Source organism: Lytechinus pictus, chromosome 11, assembly GCF_037042905.1.
Source record: "Lytechinus pictus isolate F3 Inbred chromosome 11, Lp3.0, whole genome shotgun sequence".
NCBI lineage: Eukaryota > Metazoa > Echinodermata > Echinoidea > Temnopleuroida > Toxopneustidae > Lytechinus > Lytechinus pictus.
In genome coordinates, this window is record NC_087255.1 from 34,147,278 (window position 1) to 34,166,966 (window position 19,689).

The window sequence follows — 19,689 nt, forward strand, 5'->3', positions numbered from 1 at the left end:
CCTAGGGGGGGTGGTGCTTTAAGTGCTGCGTGTGTTATTCCCCATTAGAGTAGCTGCTGCAACCCCTTGAAATCTGATAGGTATAACAGCAGAAATCACATTCAAAATATTACATTCATTTTGTGGTGAAATCCCCCTTTTTTGCTTGTCAAATTTAAACCAGCATCCTCTGTTTAAAAAGAAATCGTTCCCAGACAGGGTCTTGTAAGCAAAATTATGACACAAAAACAAACAAGCTGAAAGAAACCAAATCAAATGCAAAACATACCTTATTAGGTGTTCATCATAAAAATAGTCTGAACTCGTGTCGTTTGATTCATCAAACTCAATTTCTGACATAGACAACGGCATGCCGCTGGGGGCAGGGCTGGATGAAAGTCTTGCCAGGAGACTATCCGATGCACTGCCTGTCATTTCTTCTCCAGTCGCATCGTTCGGCTGCGGGGCGTAAGCAGGCCCCGTCATGGCGACTCGTCAACTAAACTATGGTTTACCACAGATTGAAACCACCTGTTGTCGCCTTGTTAGTCTCGTCAGGGAGAAGGTTTTGATCTGAAAATAGAATATCACGGGAATTTGATCATAATTAGTGAACATATATTGTTTATCACATTTTATTATCTAAGTGCTTTGGAGACGATAACTTGACATGATCGAGTGACCGCCCTCAGTCACATTTGCTCTACGGCCGCCATACGGCGAGTCGAAAACAGCAATTTTTAAACAATTTTGGTTACCAGCTACGGAAAGGTGGTGTGAATAAAAGGAACAAAACGGCTGTTTTCGACACGCCGTCTGGCCGCCGTACGTAGTGGAAATATGACTGAGGTATAACTTGGACTGAAATTAAGAGCTTCTGTCAATAAACATTTCATTCAAAGTGACCAAAAAGGTTTAATTTAATATGTTATTGCGTGTGTCCATTGGCAATTTGTTGTAACCAATAAAATTGTGTACATAAACTGAGTTCTGAGTGTTTTTTTTTTATTCTATATCATCTAAGATTAAACAAATTACCCGTACGTTTACTGGTGAAAAGACTAATCTCTGATTTTAGAAGAAAATAATCGTTTTCAGTTTCCTCGACAAAATGAATTGAATGACACAGACCTGTATACAACTATTGGATATCGCATTTACAAAATTGTATGTTTTTAACGTCTTTCGATATATAAGATCTAAGAGATAATAATTGGACTATTTGTATAATGCACATGTCCACCTTGTTATAGGTGCTCAAGCACTCCTATATTACCCCGGGTATAGGAGTCTACCGATTCCGAAGCTCACAGCTTTTTGAGGACTAGCCGGTACCCATTTATCATTGTTTTTGATTTACCTCACCTGGGTTGAGTGCAGAACATATTTGGATCAATTTCTTGCTGAAGGAAATTTTGATATCAAAGACTCTTGTGGTAGCTATTCATATTCATGCGCTGTTTATGTTTTTATTATTCTTTTGCACAAACCTCTTCACCAGACAATAATAAAAATGACTTTAAAAGAAATATATTTCATAACTTTGCTACTCCTTTCCCTTTTTCTTTCAAGTTTGCAAGTTTGCATTTACTGGCAAATTCAGTATTTGTTATATACAAAAAGGAAGAAATTTTGTTGGTAAATGTTAAGCACAATTTTTATAATGTCGTATTGAGTTGATTTCTTTCAAACACTTATTCTGCGCACATCAACGATATTCATCTCCATAGCAACATGTTAGTATCCATCATGTTCATGACAAGTCATGTTAATAATTAGATGCAATTTATCAATCTGGATAGGGATTTCCTGCTTCGCTGCAACTTAGAATCCCGATTTTTCCTCATTTCCATATCACATTCATCCGTATGGGGATTAACGTTGATGTTCCATAACTGTCACGGAAAACCTTTGCCATTCACGCGACTGTTAAACATTAAAATTAGAGAAGGAAAATCAAACCATGTCTATAGGTAATGATGCAATGGTGATTGTGTTTTATGAGAGTTGTTCCCAATTTAGAAATATGCTTTCGATATAGACCAGATTATCGTTTTGTTTTTGCTTTAGGTGTCGATGTGATAAGGTTATTTATTCCATACGTCAAGAAAGGACGTGATTTATTGTGTTGTTGATGGCTAATACATCAGGAGAATAATAATATTAAAAAGTTTGAACGTAAAGAGCCTCATCCGCCCTGGTCAAATCACTAAGACATAAAGTCATCGTTCCTCATTTATAGCTTCTTTTTATCTTGTTTTGGTGATGTATTCATTTAGGCAACCTCATTTTTTTTAATCAAATGGTGAAGCTGGAATTACTCTAAATTCATATAGGGGCCTTATCAGTGTTTCTAAAAACTTGAGTTCATTCTTGCACGTAATCAAAATTACAATCTTTTCATAATACTAGGTCCACCAGTAAATGAAAAGATACACTCGAGTCTCACCTGATTTTCTGACTTTCACAACCGAAGGCTCGAGAGCGCCATTATACGTGAAAAGCATTTTCGCTGCTGAGCAACTCTATAGAGACTGATGTTCAAACAGGTGAAGTTAATTCTCTCCTTAATAATAAAAAGCCTTTGAGAAGCCGGCAAATTGTACAACATTTTAGTCGAACATTACTCCCCGCCATCGTCAAGGTTAATAAACCTCAGATGAATACGAAATAAATAAGTAAAAGCATTTGAGCAAAACCGCAGGACGTTTATTCAATTATAACGCCAATCATCAACATTCGTGCTGATGGTTTCATAACTTGATTTTGAATGACGGTCAATGAAGCTAAAACCGGCTAATCAACCCTTAATTGGGTTCGAGTCCACGCAGTTTAATTGAGTGATGTGATTGCAAAATACAAAGTAAAAGCCGATATTAAAAAAAAAACGAAACGGGGGATCAGAGAGAATAGGAGAGAGGAGGGGGGGGGGGCGGAGAGAAAAAAAGCAAAACAAAACAAAACAAAAACCAGTGGGATTGAAAATTAGCACATTAAAACTTACCATGACGTAATGTCAAGAAAAACGAACAGACCGCAGAATATAAAAAAACAAAAGAACAACAATAGTTCGACAGGAGTTTGTGGTGGAGTAAACGCTGCAAAGTGCGCGAGAAAATTAACAACGGGATGATTATTATTTCACTAACCGAAATTGATGAAAACGGTGGCATGCTAATGAGCAAGTTATTAGAATAACAGTTCGGTAAATCAAAGAATTGTTCGAGGTGATTAAATGGGCGGAGATAGAAATCAATTATTTAGATAGAAAATGGTGGCCAGTTTACCACAGAAGACAAGTGAAAAGATGAGGGGGAAATTATGGGAGTGTTTTTGATTGCGGGAAGCAATATTAAATTGAATTTACATGAGACGTGGGCTTTTAATTTTCCACAAACATAACAATGATTTTAAATTAGCGTAAAACTAAAGCTGCATCACGATAATAATGATAGATAGAGGGAGATATAGTTGACAGGCATATAAAGGGCTACAGGAAGAAAGGAGAGATGAGAGAGATAGAGAGAGATGTGGCGTGGAGAGAGAAAATAGATCGATAGAAAGACAGACGCACATAGTAGAGACGAAAGATGGAAAGATAAAAGAAGTTACACGTTTCAATACCAAACAAACCACTACAAAATTGTGTTGATTTAAAAATCAAGCCCAAATTATTCGGATGCAACGAGGATCAATCGAGACTTTATGAGTCAAATAAATAAAGGTACATTGAGGGAGTGAAAGAGAGAAATAGAGAGAGAGGGGGAAAGAAAGAACATGGAGAAGAGGGAGGGAAGGAGAGAGAGGAGGACTTTCAGCCTTAAGGTTCTGCGATGATAACTATGCAGCAACTGGCACGATTTAATTACTCGCCAACCATAACAATAACATGCAAATCAACAAACAAGCAAAATTATTGAAACCATTAATCAGACCCGGTGCCGCGTGGTGAGGAAAATTAACAACTGAATTCATCTAAAATTGCCATATTGGTAGGAACAGACCCTACAGTCTATGGCCCGTATGTTGAAGTCAAGTGCAACTTCGGACCTTTCTTTTAACAAACAGCCAGCAAAATAAAGCGCAAGATTGGTTTGCAAAAAAATGTTTGCAATTAAAATTCAGTTCAAATGTACAGTGATAGATCAATGTTGAATAAAACGAATGACTTTATACTTGTCAATGCAAGAAACAGACTAGCTATTAACTGTAACTTTTTTTAAATTAATTTAAAGACTTTTGAATTATTTGAGGTTTTAAAATTGATTGCAATCTCGTTGCAATTCTTGCAACACCCCGGATGTCTGTATGTAAGGGCCAACTTTCCTTCTAATGTATTTGCCAAATTCTAAAAAAAAAATAGAGGGACCTCTGACGGCACCCGATAGAGACCAACGTTTTTGAAAAGGAATGACAATTCATTTTCCCGTAATCATAGTAATGTATATATTTTCTAAGAACACGATAATGTTTCTTCAAATTGTTTAAACTAAAGTCATTTCTTAAAGATTAAAAAAGTTAGAGGGTAATCTAAATGAGTGCTCTCAGTCCGAACTCCATCAGACCCATCAACCGCCTTTCATGCCTATACGCTCGCTTTTTTTGTTTCACATTTTCCCACGTCTTTTATCATTACCGTATTTTAAGTGCACGATCCGCCATGTCTATCACATCTGTCATGTCTGTGCCCAGTAGAATTTCACATGACACGCCATTCTCTCTGATGTTTTCTAATTATTCCGCCCACATTGCGAATAAGTGAAAAGTGGTTTCTTTTTATATGATCCAAATTTTTGAAGCTAATTGTGAAGCACGAAAATTCAAACCATCACACAATCTGTACATGGGAGTTTGAAAAAGCATTATTCAACTTTAGATTCCAGTTGAGAAAGTAGTTCGTTTTATTTTTTTTATTTACCCAAATTACATTATGAAAGTTTTTTCGAATATTGAATGTATATCCCATCCTCCCCCACAAAAAAAATCAAGAAATGGGACATCCTTTTTTTTTATCGAGACTTGACAATTTTGTTTAATCTTTAGGCAAAACTTGAGAGCTTACATTGTTTGAAAGGAAACCTGTCATTCAACTTAAACTCTTGGGCTTTGCATTAAAACTATAAACATGGAAAGGGTTTAAAATGAAAAGGGAATTTCTCCGTTCTGAAATCTTAACAATGGCCATTCAAATTCTTATATCACTATCGTTTACGTTTTTGCAATTATGAGAATATAGCAAATATTGCAAGGAAAAAAAATCTTGCAGAAACAACAAATAAGTCTAACCGTCTGTATAACGTTAAACTCGAATTGGGGATAATGCGACTCAAATGAATGTTCAATAAATTCGATATTTCTATTTGAGAACTTCATGTTGTTCAAGATTAGACTAGTCTTACTTCGGAATGTACAATACTCATTAAAATTACGTCTTAAACACGTGTAAGCTTGTATAATGACATTTTGTTTCAATGCGAGTCTTTTCTGTTGGGTTTATGAAAAACTGGGCATCATTGGTCTATTGCATTTTAAAGAGGAATCCAACCCAAATAAAAACTTGTTTTATAAGGAAAAGAAAAATCAGACAAGTTGATAGGTGACAGTTTGAAAAATATTGGACAAACAATAAGAAAGTTATGAATTTTTAAAAGTTGTAAATATTGGTAATCACTATACCCATGGAGACTTCAAATTGGCCGCATATATGGGATGTGATAGTGATGTAAGGCAAGGACTACTCTTCCATGTACTCCAATACATTATTATGGCTAAAATGTCATTTTTCCCAAAATTTTTATTTCAAATTATATTTTTCTTTCATGAGGACATAAAACAATATACTACCTGGGTTATATTTAGATTACTGCCCCAGGGGAATGGGTACTTAGGAGAAAACCACAAATCCCTGATAATAAAGTACATGGCCTATGGGAAAGTTATCCTTGCCCATTTGTCATAATTTACTTACCCAGTTGCCAATTTGAAATCTACATAGTAATCGTGATCTCAATTTTAAAGCAGCTATAACTTTCTTATTGCTTGTCCGATTTCTTTCAGACTTTCACCGTTCTGTTAAATTCATTTTTCTCCTTCCCAACGCAACATTTTATGGCCAAGGCTGGATTCCCCTTTAACACTATTCAATTGCTGCTTTCTGAGACTGATCCAAAGACTACGATGACAGTAGCAATAAAAGACCTATGTCACAACTCCAGAATATTCTACCGCGACATGAAAGAGATATAATTATTATACATCCATTCGAACATAATTCAGTAAGACAAGACAATATTAGCAGTGTTTTAGTAGCACAATTTACACTATCACGAATAATATCGATCATGTAGACACTAAAAAAAACCAATACATAATATTTTCCTATTTCGGAATTAATTAACTATACTTTTCTCACGCTCATTGTCTCTATTAATGACATCATACTTTACATTCATGTCCGCATGTATTTCTCATCTTGCTCTCGAACATTCTTCCATCACTATGAATCTATCTCTTTAAGTCATGTATTTATCATTTTTGCTATATTATATATCTTTCAATCAAAACATCTCTCTCGTTCCTCGTCCCGTCTTTCTCGCAATTCCATTACACCATGCACATCCGGTTCTTTCTCTATCTTACTTTCGCAAGATTTTAAAGATTTTTCATCCTTTGTTTATATTTCCATAACTGTCCATAATAATGATAATAATAATAATAATGATAATAATAATAATAATAATAATAATTATAATGATACATAAGATTTGTATAGTGCACTTTCCATCTTGATAAGATGCTCAAGGCGCTTCAGAGCAGAACAACAAAAACAATGACTATGATCTAACTTGCTTTCCGATAATTCCCTCCTGGTTACGTCCATTTTCAGGTAAAGCTCGTTTTTAAGGAAGAACAAATTACCATCAAAAGAAATAACAAACTCCCATCGATATTTCATTCGAAGCAAGCTTAAAAACAGAACGGGAGCACACGTTGTCATGTGCATAAAACTATTCGAAGAATGCGACAAATTTTAATTCGATTTTAGACACTTTTCATAAACACGGCAAAACAGGAGGCTAAAATGGAATAAAACATGACATCAAAACAAAATATCGGCTTGTGCGTTCCTCTAACCTGTCTACCATGAACAGTGAAAGGGGGAAATTTTCTCTCGACAAGAATGGTGAAAGTGCCCAAACATGTTACGTGGAAATAAGAACCCCTTAAAATTTTAAGAGACAAGAATACAAATACTGTACGAATAAAATCATCTTGAAATTACTTTATATCATTGGAAGTACTATATTTTTCGAAAGATTTAGTTTAGATCATCAGTTCTCTAAATTAGAATTTGTGACTATGAATGAACTAATGCTGCGTCCTACCCAAAAATTTCACTTGGCGCAATTTAATGGCCTGGAAAAGATAAGTTGTTTCCCCTTTCCTTATGTACGAGCATGCATGTCCTGTCAGGTTTAACGGGTAGTATATCATCTTAATCAAGGACATGATTCTGAATGAGCAACGCTAATTATGAGGTATTAAACAATGTTTTTTTACTGTTAAAATCAATAATCACTTAATCTGTCTGTGCGGTATCTGATAAAACGCATTTGAATGATAACCACGACAAATATGATTTTTTTTTAATGAGCAAACCTGCCAGGTTTAAAGGGCGACTAAACTGTGTGTGGTCTCTCATTGACTGTGTGTTATAAATACATAGTCTTGAAATATATACTTTTTCAGATATCTACTAATAAATCTACGAATAAATTGACCTGTAATTTTATTTGTATAGAGAAACTAAAGTGGTTTGACATGTAAAGTAATTGTTTTGCTACTTTTGAAAATATTTAGTCGACCAGAATCATTGTTTTTCCTCTTTTATGCATTTATGGAATGAATTTGATTGATTTCAACGACGATGACGATATTTTTTCCTCGTTTAGGGATACTTTATTCTTCTTATTTCTTTCTTATTTTAACAATTTCTTTCTCGAAACAGTGCATGTATAGTTACAAAACGAGTAACATATACACATGCAGTAAACATTAACTATTTACAGATTGAATCTAAAATGAACAACGACGATGATGATGACGATAATGAAGAACATCATTTGTATATAGCGCCATTGTACTGAAATAATAATTTTAAGGCGCTGGCACCCACAGCAGTGTACAATATTTTGTAACACAATATCTACACAACTGCTAGAAAATATAGATCTCTCTTGCATGTGTATCCGAAGTGTTTACATGATTAAGAACGTTCTTATAACAAATTTACTTTTCTCCCGAGTTCTGCAGCTGCCACGTTAGAGTACATGTAAAAATCGAACATTTGGTTCATTAAATCTGACATTGGTCCGTGTCTATACCAGAATGTTGGAGACTTGGAGTAGCTGCTCCCGTATTAGGATCTCAATCTACATACTGAACAAATGCTCCTTAACAAGGGACGTGTTATACCTGGGGCTATATCGTGTACAAAACAATCGATTTGCATTAATTTATTTAAAGATTATCAAAACACCACAAAAACTTGCGTATAGTTGATTTTACTTTGTTTACGCATGACTGCAGGGCTTATTCTCAAAAAGAGGCTGTAATAAATGATAAATAATCGTGTTTAATCCATTTAGCTAAATTTTGATCCCACCTGTTATTTTCTTTTGTTAGCAAGTATTTTTATTGCAAAGTGTGTTATCGATCGAAAATCAATCAGGGTACAAGTGAATCCCAACTTTGTTTACATCCCCATAGAAACTTTAGTTTCATTGGTCTACTTTCTTCTTTAATCACGAACAGTTTCATGAAACTATCCTGGGCCCCCGTAACACAAAAATTTGCGATGAATTGCAAATATGAAAGAACTGCAGTGATTGGTTCCCGGTCAGTATTTTAAACAGAGTGCTCAATCAACGATGATCTTGATTGGTCGTTGGTATTTAGCGATTGATTGCAAACCTTTGCCGAGGGGGTAGATATTTCATTATCTGAACAGATACAACGGGAAAAAGGCAGGGGAAGACAGTACCGTAGTCAATTAAGCCCATGATTAAACAATTACCGAAACATGATAATAATCTGAGCCTAATTTTCTAACACGAGTTTCTTTTCCATCTACCTCTTTCACTCACATCAAGTTAACAGACACCGGGTTTTAATTAAATTCAAATAAATTGAGGCACATGAAGGGTATAAATGAGAAGGCCTATACTGGTATGCATCGTTATTCCCAATTGCTGCGATATATTTTGGGCCGACATGGCCTTTTGTAATAAAAAGTGAAACATTGTCATGAAACAGGAGTTAGAATAATAATTAAAAAAAAAAACACATACGCAGACCAATCCATTACATCAACAAACAAATACACAAACAAGCATTGTTAAAAATGACGGTAACTTTTGGATTTCTAAATAATCCTACTATTAATTTATACAATTAATAAATAGGTACCTGTATGATGATGAATCATTTGCAACCAATATGAATATATACACTTCTTCTCATGCTTGTTTTGAAATAGACGAAGAATTTTTTCGACATTAGGTTTTTGGCTATTTCTTGTATTTGCCCGCAATGTTGCGAGCTCCAAGCATTGACCAGACGTGGCATGTTGTTTACAATTTATTTCACCTAATACAATAATGAAAGTCCATTTCTACAAGACGGGAAGAAGCCTTCAACAGTCCTAAATCATCTAGTAGGAGGGAGGGGGTGCTGGGGCAAGTTAACACAAAATGCAACACTAAACATATCAAGCGAGGCTGGTAGTAGAATTAGCGCAATTAAAAATTGGGTTTTGAATAATACAGTTCTTATCGTTCTCCTGGTTTTCTTTTTGATAAATTGGAAATTTAGCATTAAAAACACTTATTCATTTTTTTGTAAATGAAATATCACATGACTGTCGATCATTTCAGTCGATCTGAGCCACCCCTCAGATCAGATGTCGTCTGTGGCTCAAGGGAGTGTCTCGCACCCGAGTCGGGAAGGGGTAAATATTGAACTTGAAAGAGATGTCATTGTCCGCAGGGATAACCACACAACCAAAAGAAATTGAGCGAAGTTATTTGTATTATTCATTAGTGAGAGAGTATCGAATAAAGCTCTGAGGCAAGAAAGATGCCATTGTTTTTATTGGCAAAGAACATGTTGAATAATTCAAATTCATATTTTTGTTTTTTGGTCTGATAGTTACTTTTTTATCTTTAAAATAAAGAAAATTGACATCAATTTGCACAATCTTTTAAAATTCATTTCATTTATTCATGCACGTATTGATCGATTTGTATCGAGAAATAGTTTCAACGCGTATGTAATAAAACTATAATAATCGCTGAAATGTCTTTGTAGGTTTAATGTCTAAACGACCATACTTATATGACGCGCAGATTATCTAAGATTTTGTTTTATTTTAGACACAAGAAAAAATAATACCGAAGTTGTAAAATTGATTTTATTTTTTCAGCTCAATGAACCCATGTAATACAATTCATTGTTTATCAAAAAATATGGCATATCTATACAATAATACCCAAGGTTTCTTCTAAGAATTACATAATGCACTTGTATATAGACCCCACAATTGAGTACCTGAGTAAAAATCAAAATTCGATATGAGTTTTAATCTAATTATAGTCGGGAGAATAAATATCTCGTAACATCTTATGCACTCATTGTGGATTGAAAATAAATTTCACTTTCGATGTGCAAATAACCGAAGTTGAAGAAATTTACTAATTTAGACATTAAACTTTTAATGAGTAATAATAAACCTAGCATAAATGGACTAATGACCCTTCAAAAATCTATTTTAATTTGACAGATTCCCAATTCAGTTTTCCTTTAAGTGCGGTGCTTGAGAAACAGTTATACAAACTTCAAACACAATGAGTTGAGAATCGATACGTTTATTTACTTTGTGGTATTATATCAGTTTCATAAAACCAGGAGGCATAGCCAGAATTATCGACATTGGGTCTACTATTAAACATGATTGGCCAGAGGGTTTCTAGAGTGCACTATAATAAAGGAATCGCATTAATCAATCTCTTGGTGAATATGCATGTGTCCGACCACGGCCATCTTAGTGGAATGCGATGTGGGGGGGGGGGGGGCGAGGAGGCACCTCTCCCGAAATTTTGAAAACTTACATTATTTACTGAACATTTCCACAAAATTAATTTAAAAAAATGTGCACAGATTCGTTAAATTTTCACTTTTTAAAATGCAAAAGCGTCCCTACGATAAACTTGGTGGCATCGCTCCCTCGCTTTTGAATTTTGTCGAAAATTTTAATGAGACTTTCCACCCCAGAAAAAATACACTGAAAAACTAAAACTCTTTTCACAAGTAAACGAATATTGCATGTATCGTTTTAACCAATATTGGATAGTTTCAGTTTCCAGTTTGTTTCATTTCTCAACTCAATGATACAACTTAGGAAATAAGTACATATATATAATATGATAACCATACAATCAATACAAATGAATATACATTGCAAGCAATACGACTATAAAAGAAAATTAAATAAGTGTTAATGGTAAACACTATATAACGTGATAACCATATTAACCAATAACAATATATACAATGAAAATAGAACAAAATATATAACATTCTCGATAGAACAATTTGCAAGGCTATCTTTATAACTCCTTTTTCAATAAAAGTAAATGGAGGGATGCAGGGCTTGCTGAGTTTGGATTCCTCAAAGAATTGATCAAATATTTGTAGGTACAAATATTTGGGGTAATACAAATATGTAGGGTAAAACGTAGAGTGTACAGAGTCATCTCAAGTAGATATGAATGTAGTAAATTGTATAAAATTTATATAACCGAGGTTTATTATCTAGAAAAAAACATCATGCACGTTTCCTTTAAACAGAGTGAAACGTAATTAGTCAATACAAACATCATTATAAGAGCAGTGCATGAAACAATTACGACTGTTATAAGCTCCTAAAAATGCATCTGATTGGCTTAGGACAAAATAATAAGTCAATGAAATCACTATCACTATTTGCTTCTTTAAACACACTCTCCTGTTATTTCATCATGCAAGACACCATTTTTAATTGGGGGAAGCACATAATAAGGAGGATCATTTCTTATTTGTTCCTTGAGAAAATGTGCCCCCCTTTTTTTAATAATCCTGGATCCGCCCCTGGTCTAAACAATAATATTAAACAACATTTCTATGAAATGTTTGACTTCATAATATTTCTTTCATATTCGTGGCAATTATGATGAATCATTTGATAAATCGTAATTCATAATATTTTTGTATTTTCCTATTCTTCCCCTTTTACGACTCAATTAATTTCTTGAAAGCTTTTTTTTTTTGAAGCAGGATAACATTAAGTTTCAATTGATGGATGATTTGACAACTGGCACTCCATTAAAGATTGGTCTAAGTTAACCCAGGTTTCACTAAACCATGGCTATCAGAATACCAACCCATCTCATTAATGCTAAATTCACACCAACAAAACCGATTCCAAAACGGCCGAAGGTATGCGCTTGGTTGTAACGTAATACATTTCCTTTCGTCGATCTCGGCCCCGGAACACAAAGGTAAGCGATTTATCAGATAGCCTATTATTAGAACCATCGCTGAATGTGCATTTTGCTCAGTAGACTGACTAACAGCCAATCAGATTTGTTCTTTCTTATTAGCGACCAATCAATAACTTTTGTGATACGGGGCCATGGTGACGGTTTCACCAGCGTTGCTCTATAGCATAAACCAATATCAAGACTTTGGTAAAACTTGTGAGAAGTAAGTACTTCTCTTGCACGTAAATTTGCTAGCAATAAGATTTTTTTGTGTTTAATAGATATGAACAAAAGTCTTTATTATTGTTCTTAAGATTTACATTTAAAAAAAGGAAGAAACTTTGATTTTTCAGAGATGATGATAAAGTAACAAATAAAATCAATTAATGAACAATATGAACAAGGAACGAGTTAATGCTCATGAATTATACAAAGATATATCTTTAACATTATACATTTATTTACGTCCTGATTTGTATTCGATAATTAGATAACTTATGTATATTGCATTATGCTACACCTTCTTTATGTTAAATATCAATTCGTCATTTCTCTTTGTATATAGATGCATATCTGTATAATAATTGGAAATCTATGTAGTGACGTATTACTGATTTATATAAAAGACATACAATTATGAATGTTTTTGTTTATGTTATCATTGTATACATTTCAAAACAAAATATTCATGCCAAATGAATGAAGTTTGTTAATAAATTCAAATTCAAACGAAGTGATGAAAAAATTATATTTGAAAAAAGAAAATATCAAGATTTGAGGTAGCTTTTGTGAAAACGAATTTTGAATAAAGAATATCTGCAAATCCATACGACAATGACACTTTCGTCGTCCTCATCAGACCTGGTCCACATCACTACGAAAAATATGTCAATTAATCAAATATTCTTTAAGTAATACCTCCGGTAGTCACTAAATTAAGACTTGGATATTTGATTCTGATGAAACATTGATTATGTTTTCTCCAATTCCATTTCCTGTCCATACTATCTCTTTCTCTTTAGTTATCTTATCCTCGAGTAAATATAGATGCATCATTAGAGAACAAATGTATTGATTTATAGCATGCCTACATCAAATATTGAATATAGCTTTGGGTAACTGTCATCTCAATACCTAATAAAAGTCAACCCTTTTCTTTAACCATTCATGATGGAGTTTATATATTTTTAGAAATATTTTTGAAGGATAAAATCATCTTGAAAAGGTTCAACTTTCTCAATTCAGTGTTCTGCATCCTAAAATATACATATAATTTATTAGAATATAGGTATCATTAAAGAATAAAACATCCTCTTTCAGTGAATATTGCATCTTACAAAGTACTTGAGGAGTACACATGTGTCATGATACCAGTTATAGGGAGAGGGCCAGCCCGAAAGTCAAATTTAAATTCAAATCAAATATTTTCTTACAGTTTACATCGCATATTTAAATATTATTTTTAGACTTGAGTAAAGGGATGCACAAAGTTCGAGAAAAAAATCATAACTCATTTCAGAATTAGCCTGAACATAATCAGTAAAACAAAATCTGCAAAACAGAAACAGAACTCACAATAGTAAGTCTTGCAAGATACATTATGATAACAGTGAACAAGCAAGCAAAAATATAGATATATGTTTCTGTTCCTTATCAGTTAAAGTAAGACAAAATTTGTCATTTTGCCTCGAGCGTTTACCTTTAGAATTCAAAAAGTTGATATGAATTAAACGCCCTCGTACTTTACTGAATCATTCCACATTCTTGCTTTCATAACTTTATTAAACCCCTGTTTTGTTTACTTGCTTCGTATTTAGGTCTGTCAAAGAACACACATCATAGAACGACTAAAACTATGCATTAAACATCATTTAAAATGAAATCTCACTTCACAAGTTCAGTAGTTTATTTTCCGACGATAGCGAGAAAAAATAAAACATATCGTAACTGGTTTTAATTAATAACTAAGAAGCATTTTAATTCACTCCTCTAATTCCTATTAGTGATCAAAATCTAAACTATATCTATGATTTTAATTGGCATAATTATGCTGTAGCAAAACCAGCTGTGCCTGCATATTCCGGTGGAGAGAGGGAGCTAGACGACATAAAAAAGAAATATTTTGTTTTCAATTGAGTATATGAATATAAAAAAGTCCCAAGTCCATTGGAAGTCATTTCGAGAAAAACGAAACAAAAAAGAAACTGGATATATTTTAAATTTGGGCAAAAAAAGTATATTTGGCCAAAATACATCAGAGAACATCATAAAAAAATAAGTGTACATTTTTGTATGTTACTTGTGTGCGGGGCCTTCTGTCTGGTGGACTTGGGTCGTTTTAGAATCATATGGACTTAGTAATAGAAGTAATGAGAAAGGGCGCTATAATATGTCCTGGACTTGGGCTTTTCTTACACTCATACCAGATTTTCCTCCTTTATTTAAGGCATTTCCGAGATGATTTCAGATTTATCATTTATACAAAAGATGAGTCATTGTATAAGGAACAATTTCCCATATCTAACTCAATTTCGCCCAAAATTGGACCTGGGCCGTTTTTATATTCAGATACTCAATGAATAATAGGAATATGATATAGTCACACGGTAAATATCCCCCGTTCCCCCCCCCCCCCCGAAAATTTACGAGGGAGGTCACTCATTGTGTTCACATAGTTGACTATAATTATGAAGACGTGATTCACGCTTAAAATATTCACACATAACAGTTTGAAAGTAATTTCACACTGTGGACACCTTTACGTGTATAAAGTGTGTTCACATAGTGGACTAAGTGAAAATCAAATATACACTGTTAATGCACACATTGAGTGTGAAGGTGGGTTCACATTGTGCTCCTGAAAATGTGTAAACACATTCTCAACACAATCTGAACACACTGTTGGACTCTCTGCTAGATTAATTGTGTGGCCCTATGTAGTAACCAGTATAGGATATAATTTCAAACAAAATGTGTTTGGTATCTTAGGAAGATGTGAAGTCATCAGTGATACTGAGGAAATTAATTAGATATTCTGTGGAGTCTGATAATTTGTTTAAAATTTATAGCAAAATAATCATATGAATAAAAAAATCAATCAAAATTGTTAAATAGTTTACAAATTATGAAAAAATAGGCCTATATAACAATTCAGATTGATCCCGAGAATAAAGATGAATCGCTAAAATATGATAAATTTAGGTTTGCAAGAATATAGGAAATCTTATATCTTATTCATTTTATGATAATTATTGAAAAATTATCATCTTACCTTGATAATTAAATAATTACAATATTATTGATATATAACATATTAACAACAGAGGAAAGTGTATACAAATACTGTTCATAAGTTTAACATAACCATAATAACCTACTTCCTGAAAAGGGAGAGAGAGAAAAAAAAACTTTTTTTCTTTTCTATAAGCCTAAAATTGGCCAAATACAATAAATGGATTTCGGATAATCCATACAAGAAATCAATTTTGGATTAGAAGAATTGGAATTAACAAAGCATGAAATTGTTTTGCTCATACAACATTTAAAAAAATCCGTAATAACAAAACACATGTAACAATTACATGAAATAAAATAAATTTCCTCACCAAATCCAGTTGAAAGCTACAAAGAAACTGGTCCGAAAACCAATTAAGATAGACAGATAATTCCAATTTGTCACGACCTCGCAATCCAAAACAAGAATTGAAAGTCCTATTCGAATCCAACACAGCTGCCAATACAGCCCCGGATAACGCTCCGAAGACAACAAAGTTTTCTTTTATCTTCCGATCCGGAGATGTTCACTCATCGCTTCTCGCGCTCATTTTGGTGAGTAAGAGAGCGACACTGATAGTTTTATGCCTTGCCATCCATGGTTGGATGAGAAAGGATGAATATCTGGAGCGATGCTGCTATCATCAGCTAGGCTCACTCCCAGTCGTTTCGGTTTAATGATGAATCATGATGAGGGGGAAAACGAATGATGAATAATAAGTCGCATAAAAGTTGGTCTACTAAACCTTATTTTTGTTGCTGTTCTCATGGGTATAAAATTATAATTTCAACTTAATTACAAACACGCAGACTGCCACCTTGATAACAATTCAAAATTTCTTCAATAGAGTGATAAATACTGCGCTAAGATGGAACTGGAAAGAGAAAATTAATCATGGCTCTAGCCTTCAACAAGAAATATAGTGTAACTCTGTGTGAAGTTTGGTTCAGTCTACTTTCTTTCAAATTCTACTTTTAGCTAAAACACAATATTAGAAAAGGGGTTCAAAGACATCAAGGATAATCCCCTAAATGATCATTTGGCAAGGTACATCCAGGTCTTAAATAATGATGCATAAACACACAAACCTCTCAGACTAGAGATGAGTCTATTAAATAGAGGCACGCATACAATTGGTCGGTGACCGTTGTTAAATGTTGTGACGTATTGGCTTCTCATTAAGGATCGCAACCAACAATTAGCCTCTTCCCCCGAGATTGTATGTGTGAGAGTATGTAGTTAATGGGGAAATATAATGAAGTATCGGCGTATGTAAGGGAACAGTGTTGAAAAAGACAAAATAAAGAAAACGAGGGGGAGAAAGAAATTAAGGAAAATAATATAAAACAAGATGGTACAAAATGATTGGTATGGTAGAAAATAGAGATCAAAGAGATAAATTACATTAGACATGTGGAAAAGGAAATTGGAAAGGCGGAGAAAAATCTTAACGAGACAGAGATGGAGATAAGAGACAAAAAGCTGGTAGATAATGTGTCAGATGGTTCTATTGATACGGACTAATTAGTTTTAAATCCGTCCATCGCCCACACTCTTCCGAGAAGGTGACAGCGATTCGGAATTTCAAGCCTAAGCTTCTGAAATTGCTTCGATATATCACCTCATCATCATAATTCAAATATTAATAACCAATAATGCTTAAGGGTACCGTCAACAAATAATTTCCGATGACAGAGATCATCATTTATGGATGTGATTGGCAAACAACTTCCTTCGTTCGATCGAGTGGCCACTTCCTCTTTTTCAAATTGGGGATTGTGGGATATTAGCTCGCCGGATCGAAGTGGCGTACGGATTATTGTTTGTAATAAAAGTATTAAATAAATTTGGCAGACAACTGCATTTCACAGCAAGGTGATGAATAATGTCACCCATGGTGCTAAAGTAAATAATAACACCTAGCGTGGTGTCGAAGAGTTATTCCAAATGAAAATACATCAGTCCAAAAAATGGCTGGGGTGAGGGGGGGGGCGATCAGTTTCAGTTAAAGTATCAGTTTGATTCGTATAGAGATTGTGACGCTTTACTGTTGGTCACTGTATTATCAAAATATATATAATGATGTGGACAATTTTCTGAAATTTTCTTATAAGAACTTACGAAACTATTGTGAATTTGGCGCTTTGATTGTAATAACTTTCCGTAGGGCCTATTAGCAGGTTGGTAGTAAATAATTTACAATAATTAATGTTCTTTTCCGGAAAAAAATGAATGCTCTTGTCGACACAATCGTCTCTAGAAGGTTGTTGAGCTTTGTACCACCCCCTCGACGCAATCACTTGCGGTTTACCGATCTATCAACAAACACTAGGTCTGTGATTGTCTGACAAAGTATTAGTTTGGCCAAGAATCGGCGCCATAGTTTGAGATATGCCTTTACGGGCGATGAGAAGGGTGGTATATTTTTTAATATTCACTGACAATGGAGATCAAAAGGTATTCTATATACAATATAAACATGACGGTGGGTTGTAATAATTATTATTTATAAAATAAAAGGGAAGATTGTAGAACCTCTGTAAGATGACTAGAAGAGGAATAAAGGCACTCCTTGGGAAAAAAGCTGGTGTAGTATTGAAAGGGGTGAAAGGAGGGAGCGGATAAGAGAGAAATAGGCGGAGCGTGAGAGTGAAAGAGAAAGAATTATGGAAATAGAGAATGATAGAAGGGGAGGGAGGGGTTGAGACGGAGATGGCGGTGGAAGGAGGGGGAGAGTGGTCATAATGTCCTCTTCTGAATTACCTTGAACAATCACTAATGAGACCAAAGAAACCTTGTCAGAATCAAATCCAAGCAACCAAGTAATCTCAACTTATCAAACAATAATTCCTAATATGACACAAAATTACCCAGCACAACATTTTCTGTTTAATTTTCTTTGAAATAGCCCCACAAGCTTGGAGGATAATTGAGACTAGCTTTTGAAAAGTCAAAGTACAATTACTGCACATTAATGATACACAAACTCTGGCGCTTATCCACAATAGTCAATCATTATTTACAATTTGTCATTTTGGTAACAGACAGAAAGTTAAAGCAAAATCGGAGCTTCTTCAAAGTTCTTGTTTAAAAAATGTGATTTATGGGTTCGTTTAAAGTGTCCATCTGATGCCGAATAAAAGTCGTGATAATGAAGATAGATATGAGCGGGCTTCGACTGAGCTCTGTTGGGACCTGCAAACAATATGTTACAGGTCAGGAGATACTGTAGATGGGTTAAAAAAGTATAATTGAAAGTGAGAACTTGAACGAAGATAGATTTCATCATAAGGAATGCCAATATTCAATTTGATCAGATAATAAATACATTTCTTTGTAAGAACAAAATGACTGCCTATGTCACATTTTCACAAAATGTGTGTTTTCTTATCACAAATCAAATGTTTCATGATGCCAGGACGGCAGATACCCATCACTTAAGTTGGAATGAAATCATTATTTGAATTTAATGGAAGCCTTCTTTTCATGTTTCGACACAAAGTCAATAAAAGTACGTGAACCAATTCCAAGAAAGAAATGAGAAGTTGATTGTCGGGGGGGAAAAGACAAATGAAGGGGGAAAAAGGAAAAATTAGGTATAGAAAGGGGTGGGAAGTGTGGTTGAAATAGAAAGAGGGGGAGGGCAGAGAATTGTAGACATTCAAAGCAAAAAAAAAAGTTTTTCACTAAAAATTGGAGATGATGTTGGTCCCGAGAAAATTGAAAGAAAAAAAAGTTTCACTACCAAATAAAGGTAATTTTAGTTACACTTTTACACATCTTCCAGAATACCTGGGGGTGCTGCCTATGGAGAATAATACACGCAGCACCCTCAGCACCACCGCTTCCCAGGGCCAT

At 34.2% G+C, this 19,689-nt stretch overlaps 1 protein-coding gene across 2 annotated transcripts in view; it reads right to left on the bottom strand.

Moving 5' to 3' along the window:
* LOC129271703 (beta-3 adrenergic receptor-like) overlaps window positions 1-19,689 on the bottom strand; it is a 41,806-nt gene that overhangs the window by 12,700 nt on the left and 9,417 nt on the right. Inside the window, exons 1-2 of one of the 2 annotated variants that reach the window (XM_064106407.1) lie at window positions 2,429-2,751; window positions 269-552 (exon numbers count right to left, since the gene is read on the bottom strand). In XM_064106407.1, coding sequence (XP_063962477.1) covers window positions 269-465 — 197 coding nt within the window. In that variant the 5' untranslated portion in view covers window positions 466-552; window positions 2,429-2,751. Of the gene's footprint in view, window positions 1-268; window positions 553-2,428; window positions 2,752-19,689 lie in introns of those variants that run through there. The other variant, XM_064106408.1, reaches the window with a different exon arrangement.